Source organism: Aspergillus aculeatinus, assembly GCF_003184765.1.
Source record: "Aspergillus aculeatinus CBS 121060 unplaced genomic scaffold BO66scaffold_76, whole genome shotgun sequence".
NCBI lineage: Eukaryota > Fungi > Ascomycota > Eurotiomycetes > Eurotiales > Aspergillaceae > Aspergillus > Aspergillus aculeatinus.
Window position 1 is genome coordinate 123322 of NW_020291545.1, and position 23558 is coordinate 146879.

At 51.4% G+C, this 23558-nt stretch overlaps 8 protein-coding genes and 1 non-coding gene across 9 annotated transcripts; 5 read left to right on the plus strand and 4 right to left on the minus strand.

Moving 5' to 3' along the window:
* Positions 1-2685: 2685 nt before the first annotated feature.
* On the minus strand, positions 2686-2756 carry BO66DRAFT_t312. Its single transcript has one exon. It is a non-coding gene; the product is annotated as a tRNA-Gly (tRNA).
* A 694-nt stretch (positions 2757-3450) lies between these two features.
* BO66DRAFT_475653 (flavin reductase family protein) lies at positions 3451-4403 on the plus strand. Its single transcript, XM_025653262.1, has 2 exons — positions 3451-3545; positions 3616-4403. Exons 1-2 carry the CDS (start codon positions 3492-3494, stop codon positions 4261-4263), a joined length of 702 nt encoding a protein of 233 aa, XP_025498485.1. The 5' UTR covers positions 3451-3491; the 3' UTR covers positions 4264-4403.
* Positions 4404-4411: 8 nt separating this feature from the next.
* BO66DRAFT_463856 (MFS general substrate transporter) lies at positions 4412-5764 on the minus strand (the record flags this gene model as incomplete). Its single annotated transcript, XM_025652433.1, has 2 exons — positions 4412-5538; positions 5596-5764. The coding sequence occupies 2 exons, from the start codon at positions 5762-5764 to the stop codon at positions 4412-4414; spliced, it is 1296 nt and encodes a 431-aa protein (XP_025498486.1).
* Positions 5765-8235: 2471 nt separating this feature from the next.
* Positions 8236-8929, minus strand: BO66DRAFT_232952 (uncharacterized protein). Its single transcript, XM_025642773.1, has one exon. It carries the CDS (start codon positions 8719-8721, stop codon positions 8326-8328), a length of 396 nt encoding a protein of 131 aa, XP_025498487.1. The 5' UTR covers positions 8722-8929; the 3' UTR covers positions 8236-8325.
* A 1518-nt stretch (positions 8930-10447) lies between these two features.
* On the plus strand, positions 10448-12563 carry BO66DRAFT_232932 (FAD-binding oxidoreductase). Its single transcript, XM_025642772.1, has 4 exons — positions 10448-11073; positions 11135-11829; positions 11896-12104; positions 12173-12563. The coding sequence occupies exons 1-4, from the start codon at positions 10735-10737 to the stop codon at positions 12442-12444; spliced, it is 1515 nt and encodes a 504-aa protein (XP_025498488.1). The 5' UTR covers positions 10448-10734; the 3' UTR covers positions 12445-12563.
* Positions 12564-14388: 1825 nt separating this feature from the next.
* On the plus strand, positions 14389-15884 carry BO66DRAFT_463860 (uncharacterized protein; the record flags this gene model as incomplete). Its single annotated transcript, XM_025652434.1, has 1 exon — positions 14389-15884. The coding sequence occupies one exon, from the start codon at positions 14389-14391 to the stop codon at positions 15727-15729; it is 1341 nt and encodes a 446-aa protein (XP_025498489.1). The 3' UTR covers positions 15730-15884.
* Positions 15885-16524: 640 nt separating this feature from the next.
* Positions 16525-18367, plus strand: BO66DRAFT_385144 (cytochrome P450; the record flags this gene model as incomplete). The annotated part of the gene is made up of 4 exons (XM_025646126.1): positions 16525-16732; positions 16809-17536; positions 17636-18069; positions 18202-18367. 4 exons carry the CDS (start codon positions 16525-16527, stop codon positions 18365-18367), a joined length of 1536 nt encoding a protein of 511 aa, XP_025498490.1.
* A 2632-nt stretch (positions 18368-20999) lies between these two features.
* Positions 21000-23141, plus strand: BO66DRAFT_335832 (putative MFS peptide transporter; the record flags this gene model as incomplete). Its single annotated transcript, XM_025644259.1, has 6 exons — positions 21000-21348; positions 21395-21517; positions 21566-21788; positions 21837-22205; positions 22258-22412; positions 22468-23141. The coding sequence occupies 6 exons, from the start codon at positions 21000-21002 to the stop codon at positions 23139-23141; spliced, it is 1893 nt and encodes a 630-aa protein (XP_025498491.1).
* A 79-nt stretch (positions 23142-23220) lies between these two features.
* BO66DRAFT_406233 (uncharacterized protein) lies at positions 23221-23558 on the minus strand (the record flags this gene model as incomplete). Its single annotated transcript, XM_025649009.1, has 1 exon — positions 23221-23558. A coding segment is annotated over one exon (338 nt), but the record flags the coding sequence as incomplete, so codon positions are not given.

The window sequence follows — 23558 nt, forward strand, 5'->3', positions numbered from 1 at the left end:
TGTCGTTAAGCACGGACACTGAAGTATCCACGACCTTCATCTTCCCTTCTTCTTTCCTGGCATGCCCACTTTTTGCCACAGAACTTTTGTAATTATCCTCGCAATGATGGCGGAAGCTTTATCACGTATGCTGTAGGGGCGGCTTGATTGCCCGCACAGCACGTGTAATCCTCGGTAGACAAGGAAGAAGAACTGTTCGTGTGCGTAGAACAGGAATGTGTTGCCATTTGAAATTCGTGCTTGGCGTGTGTCGCCTTGATGATCAAGATCAGCCGGGTTTTGCTTTTCGCTGTAGACAGCTCGCATATAGCAAGGAATGTCCACGCATCCATGAGTCGCGTGCCTTTAGGTGGCCACAGTCTTCCCTTTCTGTGGTATAGGTTTATTTGCCGTAGGCTCTTGGTCTTGCGACTTTCGTCATGGCGTTTATCGTTTTCTTACCAGGCTGTTTGTGACCTTGGAGCTTGTAAAGCCTGGCCGCAAGTCAACGTGTTGTTCGGGCAGTCTTGTGATATGATTGCACAGACGCTGCAGCTTGGGCAGATGTCTGCTGACGCCCAGAACTCGCCTGAGAATGAATTTCAGAATTATTCAATCACCGCACTGATTCAGAGTTATCTTGGCGACTATCATTCCTGTCCGGCACGGAGGCTGAAGGAGCCACGACCACAAGCTTCCCTTCCATCTTCTGGTCATGCACGCTTTGTCTTATCTCAATGAAGTTTTGAGACTATCGTCCGTTTACTGGCGGACGTTTCACCGCGTCTAAATACTTGCGTAGACGCCGAATCCTGAGCAGATGTCTGCTAATACCCAGAGCTCGCCCGAGAATAAATTTGAGGATCCCTCAATAACCGCTCTGATTCAGAGTTGCCCTGAAGGCTGTCATTCATGGCCGGCACGGAAGCTGAAGCCGTCACGAGCTCCAGCTTCCCTTCTTTCTTGTTGTCCCGCACGCTTGGTCTCAATGGAGTTTTGGAACTATCCTCTTTGTGCTTGAGGAAGCTTCGCCGCATGCGCATTCTTGCATAGACAGCGGATCCTAAGCAGATGTCTGCTAATGCCTAGAGTTTGCCTGATATTGAATTTGAAAATCCTTCAATCATTGCTCTGATGCAGAGTTGACTTGGAAATTATCATTCCTGTCCGGCACGGAAGCTGAAGCTGTCACGAGCTCCAGCTTTCTTCTTTCTTGTTGTCCTGCACGCTTGGTCTCAATGCAGTCCTGGAACTATCTTCTTTGTGCTTGAGGACATTTCACCGCGCGTGCATTCTTGCGTAGACGGTGGATTTTGAGTAGATGCTCGATGACGGCTAGAACTCGCCTTCGAATACATCCCAGAGTTCTTCAGTCACCGGCCAGTTGTGCCAGTGTCGTGGCCTTTTCTTAGCCGCCTCTGCCAGCGAAGGAAATCAAGAACCGATTGTGAGCATCGAAAATGGAAGTTTCTTCAGCCGGGATTTTTGTTTGTCGTAGGATACCCTGGTGATCAAGGTCTGGGGGGTATCTGTCTTGTTGTAATGCAATAGACAATTCACATATGACCAGAATTGTGGACGCATTACTCATTCAAGTGCTTCCTGGGGACACTTTCTCGCTGCTCTTGTGGATAGCAAAGGTTTGGTAACCGATTACCACTTGTCTTTGGGTAATTTTGCCTTTGTTTGACACCTCGAGGTCATCGCAAAAGTCTTTCGCGTCGAGTGCGACGTGGATAAATTCAAGCCACGATGCCTCTGGATATCTTCTGTGGGCAGGATCGGGTGTCGGGCAAAGCAGAACTGAAATGAAGAATATCGTGTCTCTCAGCTTGTGGAAATGAGAAGTGACATTGTCAGGTGGAACTCGGATTACTTGATGTTGAAGGTCAACTAGACCCGGCTCGTCTCCGTTGGATGCGTGGAACAATCACAGCAGTAAAGCTTTGCAAGGGGAAATGTGAGGCCACATAAGGTGCTCAGCGGTTGTGACACCAACACAACGAAGAAATAATGTGGAAGCCATAAGGGTGTGGGAGCTGTGGGCTGGGGAAGGATAGAAAGAAGAGAGTTTGGAAGAAGAGGTGTGGAAGGAGGATAGGATATAGAACGGGAAGCTCGCTTAAGAGGAGAGTATGAACTAAAAAGTCCGGATCTAGGACCAAATGTTAATAAAACCAAGGGTGAGTGAAGGGCTGAGAAATCATTCAAGATGTGATAGAGATGAATGATATGGATGAATTCTGAGCAAATATTCATTGAATTGATAATGAGAAGAGGTAGGTGATTCACTTACAGTGATATTCCCGCATAATAAGCTCAGTCATACTGAGGTGTATAGATGAGACATCACGTGCCGATGGCATTCAGAATGGTTCGTGAGATGTGCATGAGAGCCGATTGAGAAGAGCACGTGTTAAGAGCACGTGCTACAACCAAGGCAATCAATCTGATAATCGGCTATCTCCCTGCACCACGTGTTCAGGCAGATTCTCGGAGAGACAATAGAGCCAGAAGCGCTAGTAGAAGGAGTTTTGGGAAGGGCAGTCTGGCTGTCAATCAGCAGGTCATTACCTGACATCTGCCGTCAGATTATGAACCTTTCCAGGTAAAGCATAGCTGTTGTGGTGCCGCCCCTTGACGACCAAGGATGCGTTCCGGTGGATTAGGTAGTAGGAAAAAGTAAAGGCAAAAAGAAAATTTGGATGCATCATCCGTGAATCGAACACGGGCCTCATCGATGGCAACGATGAATTCTACCACTAGACCAATGATGCTAGTTGATGTAATCCCGGCGTCATTTTCAAAATATAAGTTTGAGAAAAGTTACATTCCCCTCGAAACCAGGCACAGTGGATATTGCCAACCATCTGCAATGCCCGGCTGTAGATTGCTCATAATGGCCATCGTTTTTTCTTCTTTTTCTTGGCCTTTACTTTTCCAAAGTGAGCCTCTATCGTATGCAGAGCTTTCCCCCAAAAGAATCACACACTAATTTCATCTTTAAATCCCCCTTTCCACCGGTCGCAGCACAGTTTCTGGCCTGACTTGATGACAATGATCCTGATATATATGCGGAACCCGACCGGTCATGGTCGATACTTTCGACATTATTCCATGGCATTTACATAGTCCACGCACTTGAAGCCAGATTATATCAATCAGCACCTCACTATCATCGGCAGTTATTAGTCAATTTTACCACCCGCGATCCATCAAGCATCCACAATCTGTACCCAGACAGGCGGCCAAACTGACCCCTCATATCTACATATCGGAACCTCGGCGAGCTCGGAATACGGCCCGCCCGCGCTTGGTCGTTACATCCCCACCTCCAGCGGTTATCGGCACGAGGAGGGTCGATCACATCACCAAGATGCAGGTCTGGTTGGGTACTGTACGTACATAAATAAAAAAGAACGCCGCCTGTCGCATCGCTCCCGCTACTCCTGCCCGGTTGTAGAACCCTCCCTTAGCACCATTGCGCAAATACAGAACGCATTGCACCGAAAATGTACTACGAACCCGGCGTGACCGAGCATAACCTCCCGCATGATCCCTTCAAGGTACAGTACATGCCCACCTCACCCCAATCCACCACCCCCATCATAGACCAGACCACCAACAACAGCACAGGCATGTGTAATCCCCCGCCCGATCGGCTGGATCTCCACGCAATCCCCGGACGGGCAAACCAGCAATCTGGCGCCGTACTCGCAATTCAACAACCTGACCTTCGACCCGCCGTACGTGATGTTCTCGTCCAACCAGACAGCCGCCGAAACCCGCAAGGACACGGTCGTCAACGCCGAGGCCACGGGCTCGTTCGTGTGGAACCTGGCCACCTACGACCTCCGCGAGGCCGTCAACATCTCCGCCGAGCAGTTCCCGTACGGGGTGAATGAGTTCGAGAAAGCCGGGGTCACCAAGGAGCCCGCCTCGCTGGTCAACGTGCCCATGGTCCGGGAGAGTCCCGTAAAGTTCGAGTGCAGGTACCACTCCACCATCCGGTTGCCGGGGAACCCGCCGATGGGGACGGTGGATGTCGTCATTGGACGGGTGGTGGCGGTGCATATCAAGGATGAGGTGCTCACAGACGGAATCCTGGATGTCAGGAAGACGAGGCCGATTGCCCGCTGCGGGTATTATCAGTATACGGTCATTGAGAATACGTTCGATATGGTGATTCCGGGGATGTCGGAGGATGTGCTGTATGGCTTAGAGGGGAATGCGAAGAGGAATCGCCTGAGGAATGAGAAAGGGGAGAATAAAGAAGAGGAGTAGATTGGTAGAGTTAATCCTTCTGAGTATCTAGATCTAAGGCATTGCTTGTTGGAGGTCAGCTTTTGCACCTTTTCTTGGATGAAGATTTCAGCCAGGTGGAACTGAATAGGTACCCTGATACTGCACGTTCATCAGACGACCACACAACTCAAACCTTGGCAGTCCATTTCCACCGCCACTCTAGCAGTGCCCATCTCGAGCATATCACATTGATCAGCCCGAAGACCAACACTGCCGCATAAAATCCAACTAATGTTTGCGGCGATGTTGCCTCCAGTAGCTGGCCGCCTACTGGAACAGTCAACAATGTCCCAAATGCTGCAACGCTGTACACCGTTCCATAAAATCGACCGTACTCCTCCGTCCGACACAACTGGCCTGCACACACCGGAGCCAGCGAGATCCAGCCGCCCGACCCGAACCCGAACACGGCGACGACTGCATACAACGTCGCTTCGCTCCGCGATCCGAACGGCACCCACACGGCCGTCATGACCACCAGCGTGAGGATCATCATCGCTAACAAAATATTAAATCTTCCCAGAAAGTCCGCTGCTAATCCCGGGAGCACCCGACCCAGTAAACTCATGCTGTTCAGGACTGTTAGTGTGTAAAATTGCTCTTGGGACGAGAAACCTGCATAGCGTGCATAGGTTGGAAGCAACGCTGCGCATCCGAAGATAATGAACTCAAAACTGAACACTGCAAGGGCCAGGAAACAGAGACGCGGGGACCGGAATGCGCGAAAGTTGATAGTGGCGCGAGTGGGGGTGCCAGTGTCGGGCAGCTGCCTGCCTCTGACAAGGAAGATTGCCAAAGTATAACAGCCGAGGGCAATGAAAGTGACAATCCGCAGAGACCATGCCCAGCCATATTTCTGGAGAGTACTGCGGAGCACGATCGGGAGGACCGCACCACCGGCGGACGAGCCGCCCATACAGATTCCCGTGACCAGGGCACGGCGACGTTCAAACCAGTGACTCAGCACGCTAATGGCGACAGTGGTGAGAATGGCCGAGGACATGCCGCCCAGAACGCTCAGGGCGAGCATAAAATGCCAGTATTTCGCACATTGGGCAACGAGGAGGTAGGAAGCGACGCTGCCAAGAGAGCCCACGGCGAGGAGAAGGCGAGGGCCATAGCGGTCGAAAACAGGGCCGACTTGAACGCCTAAGAAGAGCGTCAGGAAGACGAGGAGCGCGCTGATCCAGCCGATGTCCTCCACGCTGTAGCCGGATAACTGGTGGGTAGTAATATAGTCTTGCACCGTGCCGACTGGGGTCCGGTGAGAATCGATCCGTGACGCTAAAGCTCAAGATAGGAGTAGCATACCAGCAGTTTGAAAGCCGAAGGATGGGAACATAATGAAGACAGAACCCACCAGACAGCTCCATGCATTACAGCCGCCTTCGGGATACGTCAGGCTGATGGCTCTTGTGGCAACATCTTCAGAGGTATCGGATTCACGGTTGACGTCACAACGTTCAATGTCTCGATGCATCGTTGTCCAAGGAAGGAAGCCCCAAAAGATGTGTGCGAGCAGACTTGTTGAAGTTGTAGTCGAAGGAAAAAGAACAGAGCTGGTTCAGGACGTCGACTGAAGGGCATGTGAACACTGATATCGGAAGAATTGGGTAACCGCGGCCATTGCTGCATGTTGACGCTGATTCATAGATATGTGAAATGCTCTTCTAGACCAAGATTGTGTCTGGATATGTTCCCTGATTTTAGCTGACTGTATACCAACACCGGTAAGAAGGGCTGTAAGTTCTTCTCGGCTTCTATGCCCGCCATGAGTTGTATGTGCGTAAATCTGGCTTAGGCCTGGAACTGCGAATCAGTCACGACCTGACCTATCATAACAGCCCTCCGGCCAGAAAAGCCCAATAGTGGTTGGCTAAACCTTGATTTTTTCCAGGCGGCATGAAACAGGGCACGGTCAGGGGCGAAAAACAAGTCATTTGTTAAGATACGCTCCATGGTGGATATTTTAAGCTTATCACTAGGCATTGGGCGGCCGACATGAAGCTTCTGTCAGACTTACTCTACTTCCAACGTTGTCTTGGCTTCTGGACATGTACCTGTCGACTGAAACTTGTGTGTCTCAAGGTAACAAGCTCTATTCTGCCTCCGCTAGAGCTGGCACCAGGCCCCGTTTTTTTAAAGAGTGGACAGGCATCAATTCCGATCTCCCACTTTCAGAACGCCACATAATCATGACCTTGGGGGTTGGGAGTTTCTCAACGAACTCTCCAACATATGATACACACTTGTCAAGCATATAAACACTCTAGAATTAGAGGCCCTGCTGGTTTGACTGGTACACAAATCATCCATTGCAAAAGCTCGTACGCAATCTGCGCGACAGCCAAACCGGTAGTCTCGGCTCGGCTATCATAAGCAGGGGCAAACTCAACAATGTCGGCTCCGATAATCTTAATATCAGCATGTGAAAGCCCATTGAGTATCTGCAAACGCTCGTGGGTTGTCCAGCCTCCAGGCTCAATGGTTCCTGTCGCGGGCGCAAAGGCTTTACAAGTAAGTCAGCGAGACAATATTCAAATAAGAGCATATTACGCTGGGATTATACCTGGATCCGGAACACCTGTGTCAATGCTTATGTAAACGGGACGGTCTTGCACAGTATCTACCCCCTCTGAATAATGAACTCAATGCCAACTTCATCAATATGCCGAGTGCGAATCGCCGTGGATCCACAGCGGGCGTTGTTTTCTACATTATAATGCTTTTCGAACAACATGGAGCACGAGCTCAAGTGCATGATGCTGTGGTCCACGACAAGCCCTTTTTCATGTGCTAGATGTAGCATGCTTCTATGCGTCACCCCAGAGTACTTCGTGTAGCCACCCCAGTTGCTTGGGGTCCCATGTATCGAGGTGCGAATAGAAGTGTAGGAATGCCACCTTGTCCCAGGTATTGTGCAAGGCTCGTAGTGCTGGAAGTGCTGCAGGTCAAATTAGTGGATGTTCGAGAAGACAGACAAGCTCCACTTTTGTCCGAATATGTAAAGCCTTACTGATTGTATAACTTAGTCGCCACCAAGTGAGAGTAGTCGAACACGATCCCCCTTGTCGGTATTTCGTGGCTTTCTGAAGCCTATCTTAGCCCAGCCCGCCTCCAGCTTATGGATAGCTTGAAGCTTATCGAAAGGAGTGTTGGAGATATCGCCACAATCGACAACAGATGCCCAATCCTGAAATTTGTTGACGCCATGATCCATACCGGTGCCTTACATTAGCACAACTAGTTTGAAAAGAATCATGGGCAGGTACTTGCTTGCCTATACTCAAAGCCGGATTCCAGTCGTTGTGAGCTAGCCCTGGCCCCACTCGGGCCAAATATCTCGCCAGGTCGATAGGTAACTCCCAGGTCGAAAGGGGCACCAACAAAACCAATGTCAAAGGTCCCGTCGCTACTGGTGACAGAACAGTTGGTCAAATTTAGGTGCGCGAATGTGGCGACTCCGCTGTGGGGGGGCTAAAATCGTTCTCGAGATGCACCCCTTTCTGGCCCTCAGCCAGGGACTTTAACACGAATGTGGATAGTGTGTAGAGCATGGATGGATATTTTAGTTCCTTTTCATCTGCGCCAGTATTTCCGCTTCGGGATGCATTGCCGCTGACTCATTGCCGCAGCGTAGCTTGAAAAGTGGCCGCCTATTTTCTGAGGCAATTGAACCAACCTGCCAGCCCAGTGCAGTGGCACTTCCCATCCTTTCACAACATCGGCAGAATACCTACCGACGTGACAACATGTCGGCGATCTAACTGCAAGGAAATATTGCAACCAGGAATAGAGCGCCATGCATGAATTGCAAGAATTCAAAGCGCAAGGTGTGCTGAACTCATACTCCCTGATCATTGCGCGCAGTCGACATAACAAAAAGATGTTAATGCTAGTGTGACCGTGCCCGATCTTGCTGCTCTCGCTGCAAACATCGCAACCTTTCCTGCATCCCGTCTACTACCGCTCGATGGCGCATCGAAGGTATAGATTCAGCAAGTCAGCGCATCCGAGAAATTCCGGTTGTCAACTCTCATCCTAGAAGGGCCTCCGCAGCAGTATCGGGCCGTCTATATTAACTGAGGCATTAGAATCAATTGTCGAAGACCAAGCTGTTGAGCATCCTGCAACTCTAGCACCGCTCGAGGCGGATTCTGATTTCTTTCTAGGCCTGGATACTGGCCCTTCATTTCCGCAACTCGATGACCTAGTCCTGAACGCGCATATCTTACTTGATGATCTCGATGATTTGGTCCTGTGCCATTCGTCGCTTTCACATACTTTCACAAAAGACTCACAATCAAAAGACTCACTAATTGGCTCAATATCACAGGTAGCAGCGACGTCGTACCTGTGGCAAGAATTTGTTGATATCATCGCACCGAGCATCACCATCGACAACCAAACCCCCAACAACGAATTCACCAAGCACATCTGCTTCACGGCTACGGGCAAGCCAGGTCTCTTCTCTGCCGTCGTATTCCTAGCGTATTCCGTCCGAGTCAACTGGACGTCTCAGAAACCACCGTCATCGTCCATAGATGTCACGGATTTGACAACCACTGCCCTCACAATGGAGCAGCAGGCGGTCGCTTACATAGATGACACTATCTTCTTAGAAGAGAACACCCAACTTCCAGCTATGAAGAGCCCGAATCGCATTCGCAGCGTTGGCTGAGCACGCTCTCCTCGCTGATAACGCTGAAATCGACTTATATCGCGGCAGGCAACACGCACAGCCTGCGCTGCTGTCTCGAGCATGCCGTAAGGCTCGCGCGAGATGGTTTCACCACCGTCTCGCCTTCAGCGAACCCTTTCTCTTTCTCGTCCGCTGGCTGGGGTATATGCATAATGTGGCTTTACTGGATGAGACGGACTACTCCACCAATACCACCAAACTTCTACACCATTGCTGCCAGACAAGAGCATGGCGGTAGCAGCAGTAATGATGTGCTTTTATTTCATAATTTTAACACCTTCCTTAGCACATCACATTGTATGGCCGACCGTATCTATCGGCTAGGACAGGTACTGCACCACAGCACTACGGAAGATAGATTAGGCGGTTTGCACTCGGAATTCGAGGACGTGGAAGCGAGGATGCAAGTCCTGATTCGACGACTAAAGCACTAAAAGAAGAACAGTTACGAGCAGCTTTCCTCTCATCTGGATATCTATAACGAAGCTCTGGTGCATAGTGGTCAAGTGCCGGCGCAAGGACTCCAATTCGACCATTGTGCATTTCCGCTGTAGCTCAAGTGCTTGACGCGAGTGCTTCTGTCCCGGCCCATGCACCGGTGGCCAAGCTCATGCTTTCCCCGTTATTTGTTGCGGGATCTCACAGCAGCAGACCTCTCCATCATGATTTTGTTCGGCTTCGGTTATGTGTCTTAAGGAGCGGGGTGTGCATTGCAAACCTTGGTCCCTTGTTGAAGATTCTCGACGAACGCTGGCGGGGACAGAAGCAAATTGAAGACAGCCGGTCCATTGACTCGATCGAATACACCCCTGTATCAGTCTGTGTACTGTTTCGAGTAGTATAGCTACAAGCCAAAAAGGGAATCTATTTATACCCGGTCCTCAAATGGCACAGGAATGATCTTCCATGACGTCATATCAGAAAAGAAGGAGGTTCTGTCTTTGTCCACCGGTGATTCTCAGGCAACCGAATTTTGAGAGTATCAACGGTCGATCGTTCTTGGCGGGTTCTGTTTACTGTCTGCCTCGGTTTCGGGTTCGTATTCGGGTTCGTGTCTGTCTGACGAGGCTCAGTAGGAAACTCCGTAATGAACATCTTATGTCGGCAGGATTGAAGCAACGATTCCTACTGAATAGTCAATGCCCACTGGATGTTTCGAACTTTGTAGCCTGAAACTGAAAGCTTATGCTTAATTTGTGGTTCCTGGGCTTCAGTGGGCCCAGACTGAACTAGCTAGTCACAAGTGTGTACATAGAAAGCGGGCTCTGAGTGAAGGCCGACTTTTTGGAGGTCATTTTCAATATGTTTTGAGCAGATCATCCTTATTGATGTGACATAGTAGTGTGTGGTTCGACTCCATTATGTTGGCAGGTTGCGGTACAAGGTAGTGGCTCCAGAGATCCTGACTGCGTGGCGATTCGACAGACACCTCCTAGAAGAGTTTATCTTCTTCTAACCGCAGATCATCCGCTTCTCTTCCATCATCCTGAGACGCTGTGGGGCTGCCACCCGTGGTTGGTAGGGCTTCGAACTGCAACTCGAATCCGAACCCGAAGGCACCATATATGAGAACAGACCGACACATCTTTTGAGAGACACAATTGGCAGATTGAGAGGTGCCTAGTTTGTATATACACTGCAGAGAAAGTTATAAAAGGGACTGTTGCATCCTGGCTAGCTCTTGATAGAAACAAACAAGCCAGCAAATCTTTTCCCACCACCTACCTCGAGCCCTTCTTTCTACCGCAATGGTTCGACATTTACTGGCCTTGGCCCTCACTGGGGCGGCTTTAGCCAACAGCAGCAGCCCGTCGAACGCGTCGACCTCTCTGTGGCAGGGCAACTTTCACCTCACCAGCGAGGTTGCTTGTGCTTGTCAGCGGCTGAATCAAATCCACTCACCTGAGGTGTTGTCGCCTTCCTCTGCGAATTATACGGAGGAAAGAATCCGATTCTGGGACATCCGCTCCGATTTGTACCCTGCTTGCATCTTCCAGCCGAGTAATGCGGATGAAGTGGCGGAGGGAGTCAAGATCATTTCTACGTGCAATGCCCCCTTTGCCATTCGCGGTGGAGGTCACATGAACGTAAGTCCCGTGCATGACTGCTGGCCTGAGGCAGCAGGCTAATCTTCACATGCCATTGCAGTTCCCGGGGTCCAACAACATCGACGGCGGTGTTTTGATCACTTTGAACAAACTCCAGAAATACAAGGTTCATAATGATACCATCGAAGTGGGCCCTGGTATGAAATGGATTGATGTTGTCAGTGCTCTGGACCCCTATCACCGTGCTGTTATCGGAGGTCGTCTCAAGACCATCGGCGTGCCTGGTCTGACTTTGATCGGCGGGGTGCACTACTTCATCAACAAGTATGGTTTCGCTATGGACAATGTCGTGCGCTACGACGTGGTTTTGGGCAATGGCACGCAGGTGATTGCGGATAATTCCACAAACCGCGATCTCTTCTGGGCCCTCAAGGGCGGTGCCAACAACTTCGGCCTCGTCACTAAGTTCACCCTCAAGACATACCACATGCCCAATGTTAGCACCACCATTCAGACATTTGAGGAATCGGAAGTCTACGACTTCATCAAGGCCGCCGTGGCCTTGTCCCGCTTGGACGACCGCGATCCCATTGCTGCCGGCGGTATCCTCACCATTCAGCACAATGTGACCACCAAGGCGGTTTCAGCCTCGCTGATGGGTGTTCAAGAGGGTATCAGCAACCCTCCTTCACAATTTGCCAACTTCACCGCCATTGAAGGCCCGACTAAGGTACACAATGTCACCACAATACTTGAGTGGACGGAGGACAAGGATACCCCCAACCAGATGTTCAGGTATGATTACATGCATCGCCGAGGTTAGCCGGACCATAGTACCAGTACTGATCATCGAGTCTGCAGAATTGCCTTTTCCGCGCACTCGATTGTCCCTAATGCCAATCGACTGTATGAGATCTACCAGGCCTGGAAGGCGAGTGTAGAGACCCTGTCCGACGTCCAAGGCATCTACCCGACATTTGTGATTAATCTGTGCCCCACGGGTGCTGTCCGCGCTGGACGAAACACCGACGTCGGAAACACGTGGGATCTGGCCCTCGAGCCTACAGTCTGTGAGTCCTTACTACCCCGCCCGCATCAATTGGCAATGGAGACAACTGGCTAATCTTCGGTTTCTCAGGGTGGCAATTCAGCACCGGATGGGATCTAGCCCAGGACGATATCCGCATGACGTCCTGGTCCCGTGATCTGTCTGAGAGTCTGCATGAGCAGAACCGCCAACTGTCTCTGGCACGCGAGCACGTTTATATGGGCGATGCTGGCGAATGGCAGGATGCTTTTGCAACCTTCCCCAAGGAGAATATCAAGCGGATGAAAGAGATCCAGGCGGCGGTTGATCCCCAGGGCGTGTTCAGTCGCCTGAACTGGGGTGGTTTCAAGCTTTCTCCTTGAGAAACTACAGCTCTTTTGGCTCAGCGCTCCCTATTTCCCTTATTTTAATGCTATTCTGCTGCTGATTGGACAGGCTGTCTGTCGTGTATCGACTGTTGGTCCATTTGATTTCCTTGTGTGTTACCTACTGTGAGATAATTGTATTTTGACTCACGTGCGCGCGCTCTCCGGACTTTACCTTTCGATTCCACACTTCAATACTGCATAAGAACGAGACAGGGAATATCAATCATACGCATGCAGTGCATCCAGCTTATTTGTGTGGGTTGTGGGCACTCGGTTTCGGAGTCGTGTTCAGATGCCATCCGCGCTGCATCGAACGCCCAACCCTTCAAAGTCCTGCGATGGCCCTTGTGGAACAATCCCTGTCTACTTTACACTAGAAAGCTCACTGAATTTATCTTTTCATCAAATTTCAGATCGCTTAATGTTAAAGAGTTGATACAGGACCGCATCCTCTGCGACGAAAGCGCATACGCGCCTCTTGCACCACCCTGTCAACAGACTTCACATAGGGCAACAGGGATGTACCAGCACCGGAAAAACAAAATGTAAAACTGGAATGTAGGGCTACCGATTTCTTGGCAGTCAAGCTACCAGGCAGCATGGGTATCGAAGAGGAAGGAACGGAACGAGCTGCGGCTCTTGTTCGTTACTCTAGCCGCTTTGAATCCCAAGCCGCACTCGCAATTGCCTACCTTAGGGAGTTGACATAGGGCAACAAGGAAGTACCAGCACCGGGAAAACAGAGCTTGAAAGTGGAATGTAGGGCTACTGAGGTCTTGGCGCTCAAGCTCCTTAACACTGCTGGCTGCGGAGCTGTCATTCCATATGTGTACGTGGGATGCGCATCAACTCTTGATGACTGAGGGCATTCGGGGGGCGTTGATGGTGTACCAGAAGGTTCTCAGCTTTGAGGGAACACTTCCATAGCCAGCTATAATAGGCGGGCTCCTTTGATAATCGAACTTCAATTGGATCGGAGTTGAAAGATTCTTATCACTGCTTGAATCACAGGCTTCACTAACATTGTCTGGGGGGTCTGCATGGGGCAACAGGGAAGTATCAGCATCAGAAAACCAGGATATGAAAGTAAAATATAGGGCTACCGACTCTGTAGCGGCTAGGTACTCAATACTGCTTGAGCTTGAAGCTGGACATGCACTTTCCCGGGCCCTTACATAGGATAAGGGAGAGGTACCAGCCCCGAAAAACCAGAAGTTGAAAGTGGAATGTAGGGCTACTTAAGTCTTGGCAAGTAGACTTTCTAGTACTACTTACTTTCCAAGCTGTACTTACATTGCTAGAGACTTTATATAAGGCAGCAGGAAAGTACCAGCGCCAGAAAAACAGAACTCGAAAGTGGAATGTAGGGCTACTCAAGTCTTGGCAGCTAAGCTCCCTAACACTACTTCCCAAGCTGCACTTACATTGCTAGGGACCTTACATAAGGCAACAGGGAAGTACCAGCACCAGAAAAGCAGAACTTGAAAGTGGAATGTAGGGCAACAAAAGTCTTGGCGGCCAAGCTCACCATTAGCAAGACTTTCAACAAGGAAAGAAGGGGACAAGCCCTCAGTTGTTTGTAACCCTACATCACTTGAAACAAAAGCTGCATTGTGAGACAAAGACTTGGATATGCGCTCGTTGTCATTGTGCGTCGCGACCGGCTACAAGACAAAAGCAATTATTGACAAGTGGCTGAAATTGCTTTGAGCAAGGCCGGGAACAATTTGATTGTTGCTGGGAATAAAGGATCAGACGCTTGAATGAACAAAGACCATGTAATGCGATGCCTTATAAGGCGGGGCCGTATGCCATCCGGTTCTCCCTCGCATCAATTTTCCACTTGCCATTGACTATATTAAACCTTCTGATTCAATTTCGAGAACCCTTAAGACAAAGAACAACTCAAATAAATCCACTCACTGCTTAGTATCATCGATGGACTTCAAGCCCCGACTCGGTGATGTGCGCCGACTGAGTGAGCAGGCCGTGCTGGACCATATCAACGATCGCACTAGGTCCAGACAATATCCTGCACAGAAGCTCAGACGATTAGAAAGCCTCTTGGAGGTTCCTGATCATGTCCTCGCCTGCCAAGCCTTTTTCCAAGGTTTTATCTTTCCTGAGAAGGACGGCTTCACAGTGACATGCTATTTGGCCCGCGACCCTAGCCCTTTCTATGGGGTGATGGTAACTAGGAAGATGCCCAACACAGGCGAGGAGGAGTGCATCATGCTCATCGCCCCAAGCAATGAACACATGCAAAAGTGGCTGACCGATGTGCAGTTTTTGTCTGAAGGGGAGTACAAAAAGTTGGGGATTGAGACCAGATGTGGCGCCGTCTTGAGCGAGGACGGCCTGCTACAGCTCTTCTTCCGTGGGAGAGAGGCTGCAGACTCCACCGCTATTCACAGCAACGACAAGAATCGCACGACTCTCTCGTACAAATTGTCCACGTCCACCGACCTGGAGGCCCTCGTACAGGAGCTGCGGCCGTTGCGACGGTTCTGGCGCCTTCATGCCGAGCAGTCCGCTGCTTGGAACAAGATTCAGCGCAAGCACTACCCCTCATCACCGACCGACACCCCCAAACAGAAGAAGAGGGCTGTTCGGGCTAGAACCAAATGGTGGGATACGCGCGGCCGGAAAGCCGTAATGGCCGGGATGGCCGCTCCCTATGTACCGCTTGTCGCCCCCATAGAAACCCACCACTTCGCCCTGCTGGCTTGGTTCGTGCGGCTCCGGGCCTTGTTTCCCGCCTCTGACGGCTTTGTATACTCCTTCCAGTACGGCGTTGGCAAAGACCAGCCAGACGAGAAGTCAAGGAAGAGATACAAGTGTGTTCGGATCGGCAAAAAGCAGGAGAATGGTAGCGTGACTGCCGTAATGACCGCGATTCTGATGTCCAGGTGCTACTTTACCCAGGAAAAAAGGCCTCTCGATCTCCTTGCGCAGCAGCAGGTCTGGTGCACCGAGGCCGAGGTGCTGTGTCAGACCGGCCGGCCGGCTTACCTCGCCACCATCGAGCCCGCGTCCCGGGAACTCACCATCTATGAGATTCCGGACCCGCTGGGGCCTTTCCTTCCTGTTCAGCGGTGCTTCTTGACTTTCTGTAACACAAGCAGTGCCTCGGAGCGGCTGCATACACGCCTCTATCTCAAGGAGATCTTCAATAAGATCACCAGAGATCGAGTTCGGTTTGTGGAGCCAGAGGTTGAGCCAGCTGGGAAGCGAGAACGCTACGCCGCGAAGATCAAATCGCTGATGGCGCTTTCATAGTTGTGTATGTACCGATAGTCGGAGAGTCACTTGAGTTATATTATTAGATCAGTCACTCCTGGTTAGATGGCCTTGTTAGAGAGGGAGGGTGTTGAGGTGGATCGGATTTAGAAGTAAGACAATCTCGACAGCAAGACATTCATCATAACATAGAGCAGATATTGCGTGGCACACTTAGAATCAAATTATTCTATGCCAGGAGAGGTCGATATTCTAGTCCTATAAGAAATGGAAACCAAATATTTTGCTATGTTTGCTTACTATGTTGTTTGTGGCAGGCCCTTGGGCAGGCTGCCACGTGACTCGTCGTGTCTTCCCTTCCCCTTCATGATCACTCTTAGATACTTCATTCAGCTAAGCATATTATCGCACCACCGCTTCTACACGTCAGATCTGACGAATCATAGATCATTGGATCGAGACATATCATCAAAACCTGTCTAATCTCGATCGCTGAAGCATTTCACCCTTCCCGGAAGCTGATTCTCCCCGAGAGTTACCCGGGGGGATCATAGAGCACACTAAGTCGAGCAAACTTAGACGAAAGAACATAGTCTTGAGTCAGTTCAAAGAAGACTATAGGTGGTGTGGAACGAGAGTCATGAAATCAATGACTGAATTTAATGTCCTATCAAAGCATCATAGATGCTGTGCTTGAAATTCTGTCGATCACCTCGGATATAATTCAGACCGTCGAGTGGAACTCCCCATCTGATAAATATGGATCCACCATATCACAATTTACAAGGGATACTCACAGAGCTCAGCAACATTCGTATCGCATGATCGGTCAGCATGCACATCATTCTCCTTCAGTACTTGGCCTGTCTCTGGCTGCTCTCTCGCATTGTCCGGGCAGTCTACAATATCTCGCCTTTGCACCCCTTGTACCACATCCCAGGCCCCAAGCTCGCAGCCATCACGTTTCTATACGAAGCCTGGTTTGACCTGATACTCGGCGGACGCTACAGTCTGGAGATTCAACGCATGCACGAGATCTATGGTAAAATCCCATCCTTCGTCCATACATGATGGCACAGACAGACATAGGAAATCTGTCGCTGAAACCGCGGCAACAGGTCCCGTCGTCCGCATCAACCCCGAAGAGCTCCACGTCAACGACATCGCCTTCACCGACGAGATCTACTCGACCGGCAAACGCAGACGCAACAAACAAGTCCATCTTTTGAACCTCTTCGCCGGGCCCATCACCGAAGCCATGGTGTCAGCTGTCGACCACGACCTGCACCGCCTCCGCCGCAGCGCCGCGAATAAGTTCTTCTCGCGCGCGCAGATTGCCAAATTGGAGTCTGACATCAAAGACCTCGCAGACCAGCTCTGTGACAAGCTCATCAATATCGGTAACAAAAGTGAAGAGCCGATCGATATCGTCACCGCGTACGGCTGTTTCACCTCCGACATCATTTCCGGCTACTGCTTCGGCGAGCCGTTTGGGTTTATACGACAGAAATCCTGGGAACCGAACTTCCGCCATGCATTGCACTCGTTGCTCACCCCGATGCATGTGTTTCGGTTCTTCCCGGTGCTGAAAGCAATCGTGGATCTCATGCCATCTGTGGCCAAGTGGTTGGATCCCCGCGTGAAGGGCTTGGTGGAGGAAGGGAACGAGAAGATGCCGGGGCGGGTGCACAAAGCTCGACTGGAGTACCAAGCCGGGGCGGTCCCGGAGCGACCGGCGATCTTTCATACTCTGGTTGCTTCGGATTTGCCGGAGGTGGAGAAGACGGATCACAGGCTAGGTGGAGAGAGTTATTCGTTCATTGCGGCGGGGACGGAGACGACTGCTGTGAGTATTACCCAGTTTCTAGGCTCGAAGTGCGGTTCCCTAATATTGCACCGTATCTCTTTCACCTTGTACTTCAACGCAGACTGAAGAGAAAAACAGTGGACAATAACCGTAATAACCTTCCACCTCCTCCACAACCCCACCCTCCTAGACAAGCTCACCGACGAGCTCCATGCCACCGACGCCCTCACTTCCCCTTGGTCTGACCTCGAAAAGCTCCCTTATCTCCACGCTGTCATCCAGGAGGGCCTCCGTCTCTCCTACGGCGTCAGCCAACGGCTGCCCCGCATCGCCCCCGACGAGCATCTCACCTACCGTGGCGACTTCAAGGGCCGCGAACTCACCTACGTTATCCCCCCCGGTACACCAATGGGCATGTCCTCCGTCATCAACCACCACAACGAATCCGTGTTCCAGGATTCGCACGCCTTCCGTCCCGAGCGATGGCTGGAGGCGGATGAGACGCAGCGCCGGCGGATGGAAACCTGCTTGATCCCGTTTTCGAAGGGTAGTCGGCAGTGTTTGGGGATGAAGTGAGTGCCCTTCCCTTCCTTTGCGCTTTGTGAAAGTCTTGTACAAGTGACATTTAGTACATAAGATCGGGCCAGGGTTTGGCGATTTCCGATTTTGGATTTCAGATGAAGCCGACTGACTATTCTCCTTAGTCTAGCGTATTGCAGCCTCTATGTCACGCTGCCCGTTCTAGCGCTCCGTGTGCTTCCGCGAATGAGGTTGTATCAGACTACCGCGGGGGATGTGGCCTATGATCATGATCTGTGGTTTCCGATGCCGAAGGAGAGTACCAAGGGGGTGAGGGTTGTTATCTCGTAGTGCGTGCCATGTCTGGCTGTTGAGGTTGGGAAGAAGCCTTCCGTGGTTGCGCTTATGTGGCATCGAGATTCTAAGTGATAAGTAGAGGGCTTATGCGTGGGCTGGTGGTGATTGGCATTAAGACTTTGAACGGGCAAGGCTGCGAGAGGAGCCAAAGGAGTGGAGATGTGAATGGGTCTCTCGTGCGATAGTTCTGGATTGGGGGATGAGTGGAGGAGTAGATAGCCAAGTAGTAAGCACCGCTAGCAAGTTGGCGCGCCGTCTCGGCACCCAGTCCGGCTGTTCCTGGCGGGGTGCTGGCTTACGCGGATGAGATGAGACTAGGGGGATTGCTCACCTCCTGTGATCAGGATGACTTTGCCAGACAGACTAGGGATGTCTGTGTCCGGGTCGAAAGCGGCTGAGGGCATGATTGATGGATCTTGGTTGCGCAATTGAAGCGGAGGAGTACATGGAGGAAGAGTTGGGGGAGCAGCGAAGGGAGGCTTTATTTAGTGACGGGAGAGCATTGTTGGACATGTTCAACCCGGTCGGTCTGGCAGGCAGCAGGGATGGCGTAAGCAGTCAGTAGGTGCAGCTTCACCGACAACCTACTTATGCATTGTACCTCAAAACCGGGTATGTTCTCGATTAGATAGAGATAGTGAATTGAGGATGAGGTACTAGGTAAGTTAGGTAGCACTCCATTTATACATGGAGGTCAAACACTCGGTTGCTGTCAACCGACTTGGCACCTCCACTGCGCAGATGAGATTCGACCCAGCAGCGGCCCGCGCTTGACACGTACTGTAGTAAAAGCTTCCCGCTGACCGGGGGGGATTAGTGAACTATGCTGTGCAACTGAGTCAGCCATGGTGCATAAAACTGGCCGCGGTTAGCCGTGCGACAAGGTTTAAGAAAGCACAGAGAGCGAACTCCTATAATGGCTTGGATATAGATCAATTGCAAAAGGACAGTAATTCCTTGAGGAGAAGAGAAAGCAGGCCTTAAAATCTGCTGATGAATTTAGCAAAGAGTCCAGCAGAAAGACACACCCCGATTGAATTCGTCTTTCTCGATCCCTCCGCGTCAATGGGCATACAGAGACGAGTTGAGGTTGCCTTGAACAATTGCAAGCTGTGTAACATGTGCTTTCCGGTCTGTATGGGAGTGTTGTACGTAACAGATATGAAGGAACCCTGGCGTTGAGACTGCTCCTGTAGTACCAGCAGGCTTAGTTCCCATGGGACAACTGACAGGAAACGCGGGGAAGTCGACTGTGGGGTACTGTACAGATAGCGAAGGTGTCCGTAGGTTCAGGTCCCATGCTTGTGATTCTATACCGGCCCACGCGACATGCGACGGGGTCGAGGACTGCGTCTCCAAGTCTGGATCTATTCGGGAAGGTCGCTCTACAAACATGGCATGTCATGTGCAAAGCATAGCTCGATAACCGTGGCAATCCTCCAGAACTTTGAATTGATGAACTTGAGACATGGTCGAGTTGGCCACTGATAAAGTACGTACCTGTTACGGAATCGATACCTGTGATAATCAACCACCGCGCCGGAATTGCCCCACTCAGATTGGGCGGTAGCATCCACTTTTGTATAGTAGTAGGTAGTATGGTGCTACGCACTGCACTCCACAAACGGTACATACAATAGCGCCTCGCTTAATACCACTGGGTTCCATGCTGCCATCAACGACTTTTCTATCAGACTTTTTGATAGTCGATATCCGACCTGCCCAGCCCGAGTTCTCTCGGTAGGCTGGCACCACCACCACCTAACTCGCCACTGGCGGGCAAAGGCTTGTCCCGAGTACAACCGCTCTATCTAGAAAGATAATAAATTAAAGATGCGAGCAGGATTCCTGGCGTGGCAAACCGTGCTGACAGTGTTTATTCACGGTGTTTCATGCGAAGAACATTCCATTTCCAAATACACCTGCCTAATTCGATGATTCGATGGATGGATTTCACCCCCGGTTCTCTCCAGACTTTGTGGTCGCGTGCATCGAGTGGCTCAATGTAACCCACCTTAGCCCAGGTCAAACCCTCCGAGAGCAAGTGATTGGGTGAGACCCCCGCCAGCCAAGGCCTGGGGTTGCACCGAATGCCCCTCGCCAAGGGTGCCAAGGCGTCCGTTCCGCTGGACGACCGACCAGAACAGCCCAGTCCTGAGCAATCCTGACCAGTCGCAGCCAGCCGTGCTTATCTGGCGTGCTTCTTATCCAAGCCATCGCCAGCCTGGGAAACGTGGGCTGGACGGGTTCTGCCGATTCCAAGCGAGGGCCAGCAGTGGAATTGACTCCTGCGGTGGCCCCGAGAAGGGAAGCATCGCCGGTCTTGGCACTCTTGGACCCTGCAGATGCTGATAGCTGTTGAGAATGGTGCAATAGCAGTGATGGGTAGAATCATGGATGCTGATATGAGAAAATGCCACTGCTCACTGCCAGGTGTAGACCAGTGCCTGCCTACCTGCCTGCCTACCTGCCTGCCTACCGCGGTTGTGCCACCCGGTCCAGTCAGCCCAAATTTAAACCTCTTCCTCTGCCCATCTTTCCTCCGACTCCCTTCTCTGGATCTCCCCTTCATCTCTTCTTCAAACTCCCTTCAACCATCCATCACTTTATCCTGCCTCCGTTCAACATGAACAGCTCTGATCCGGTGGAGGCGGCAGAGGTCGCCAAATCGGCGGCCTACGCTCATGATGCTGCTGCTGCTACTGCTCACGATGAGAAGCAGAAGCATCCTGCATCCGAAGTGCGCCCGGACATTTCTTCCGACGTCGACGTGATTCAAGCAACCTCGGAGAAAGTCGCGGTCGGCTCATCGGGGGCCGCCTACGATGAGGATACCTCGCTGCAGAAGGCGTTCCCCAATCCAGAGGAGATGCAGACCCTGCGTCGTGTGGCTGGCAAAATTCCCTGGACAGCCTACACCGTGGCTTTTGTGGAGCTGTGCGAGCGTTTCTCATACTATGGCACCACTGCAGTGTGTGAGTTAACTCACGAACCCATTGTCGACGTTGCTAACCTTCACAGTTGTGAACTTCATTCAGCGTCCCTTGCCTGAAGGCTCCACCACCGGTGCGACTCATGGAGTCGGAAACCTGGTGCCAGGTGCTCTGGGAATGGGCCAGCAGGCATCTACAGGGTTGACTTTGTGTAAGTCCAAGCATTCCCTCTGATCGTGATACACAGCTGACCTAGCAGTCAACGCTTTCTGGTCGTATATCATGCCGCTGGCTGGTGCGTTCATGGCCGATCAATACTGGGGTCGGTTCCGTACCATCATGTTCTCCATCGGCGCTGCATTGGTGGGACACACCATCCTCGTCATCTCCGCTATCCCTCCTGTCGTCAAGAATCCTGATGGAGCTATTGCTTGCTTCTCTATCGGGTTGATCGTTATGGGTATCGGCACTGGCGGTTTCAAGTAAGTCGCGCCATTGCTGCATTCGGCAACACTGCCTAACAGACACAGATCCAACATCTCCCCCCTGATTGCAGAGCAATATCGAGAAGACACCCCTTTCATCAAAACCCTTCCGTCAGGCGAACGCGTCATCGTCGACCCGTCGGCCACCGTCTCCCGCATCTACCTCTACTTCTACATGATGATCAACATCGGTTCGATTTTGGGTCAAGTCAGCATGGTGTACGCGGAGAGATATGTGGGCTTCTGGCTGTCCTACCTCCTGCCCACGATTATGTTCACATTCTGCCCAACTGTTCTGTTCCTCTGCCGCAACAAGTACTATCTGGTCAAGCCGACGGGCTCAGTCTACCTCCAGGCCTTTCGCACCTGGAAGCTGGCTATGAAAGGGCGCTGGTCTCTCAACCCGGCCCGGATGTAAGTCGTCAATTCGGAGGACACTCATCGCATTATGCTAATTTCATCACAGCTTCCAGAAGAATCCTAGGCCGTTCTGGGACTCCGTTAAGCCCAGTGCGCTTGGTGCAAACCGACCGGAATGGATGACCTTTGATGATGAATGGGTGGACGAGGTAGCCCGTGGATTGAAGGCCTGCAAGGTGTTCCTGTGGTACCCACTCTACTGTAAGTGTGCACTTCCGCAACGGCAGAGACTTTGGTCTAATCGAGATTAATTCAGGGCTTGCGTACAACCAAATGTTGAACAACCTCACTTCGCAGGCAGCGACTATGCAACTTGGCGGCGTCCCCAACGACATCATCAACAACCTGAACCCTCTGGCTCTGATCATCTTCATCCCCATCATGGACCAGCTTGTCTACCCGGGTCTTCGTCGCATTGGAATCAAGTTCACCCCCTTGAAGCGCATCACGGCCGGTTTCTTCGCGGCCGGTCTGTCGATGATCGCGGCGACGGTGACGCAACACTACATCTACAAGCTGGGCAGGTGCGGCAAGCAGGCCAACTACTGTCTGGACGAGTACAACTCGCACTCTCCGATCTCCGTCTGGGTGCAGGCGTTGCCGTACGTCTTGGGTGGTATCTCCGAGATCTTCGCTTCGGTGACCTCGCTCGAGTACGCGTTCACCAAGGCCCCGCGGAACATGCGGTCCCTCGTGCAGGCCGTCGCGTTGTTCATGAACGCGTTCTCGTCGGCCATTGGACAGGCGCTGGTCAGTCTGTCGGAAGACCCGTTGTTGGTATGGAACTACACGGTGGTTGCGATTTTGGCGTTCGTCGGCTGCATTGGATTCTGGGCGACGAACTACAAGTTGGATCGCCAAGAGGATGAGCTGAACAATTTGCCGCAGAGTCATTATGAGGGGCGCGGAGAGGGCGACGTGGAGCGATGAGAGCGTGGAGTATGGAGAGTTGGGGATAAGATAGGGTAGTAATTCAGTAGCTTACACATTAATATTATGACATGGTGATTTACTTCGTCTTTTGCTTCTTTTTGTCGGGGGCATCGCCTTCCGCTTCCTCATCATCGCCCACCTGCTGCTCCACTCCTTCTTCTTCTTCTTCTTCTTCTTCTTCCTCGTCTTCGTCTTCTCCTTCCCCTTCGTCTTCCTGGTACTCCTCATCATCCTCATCTAACTCCTCGTCTTCATTCTCCCCGTCATTCTGCTCCTCATCCTCTTGCTGGTCTTTCTTATCCCCATCTTCCTTCTTGGTATCTTTCTTCACATCCTTCTTCCCCTTAGCAGCACCCTTAGCAGTACCCTTACCCTTCCCTTTCTCCTCGCCCTCCTCCTCCTCCTTCTCACCCT

Coding starts and splice junctions, on each gene's coding strand:
- BO66DRAFT_232952 (XM_025642773.1), bottom strand. CDS start 8,721: ATGTGCTTGGTGAATTCGTTGTTGGGGGTTTGGTTGTCGATGGTGATG.
- BO66DRAFT_475653 (XM_025653262.1), top strand. CDS start 3,492: ATGTACTACGAACCCGGCGTGACCGAGCATAACCTCCCGCATGATCCC. Junction 3,546..3,615: donor TCCCGCATGATCCCTTCAAG/GTACAGTACATG, acceptor ACAACAGCACAG/GCATGTGTAATCCCCCGCCC.
- BO66DRAFT_232932 (XM_025642772.1), top strand. CDS start 10,735: ATGGTTCGACATTTACTGGCCTTGGCCCTCACTGGGGCGGCTTTAGCC. Junction 11,074..11,134: donor GCGGTGGAGGTCACATGAAC/GTAAGTCCCGTG, acceptor ATGCCATTGCAG/TTCCCGGGGTCCAACAACAT. Junction 12,105..12,172: donor GGCCCTCGAGCCTACAGTCT/GTGAGTCCTTAC, acceptor TCGGTTTCTCAG/GGTGGCAATTCAGCACCGGA.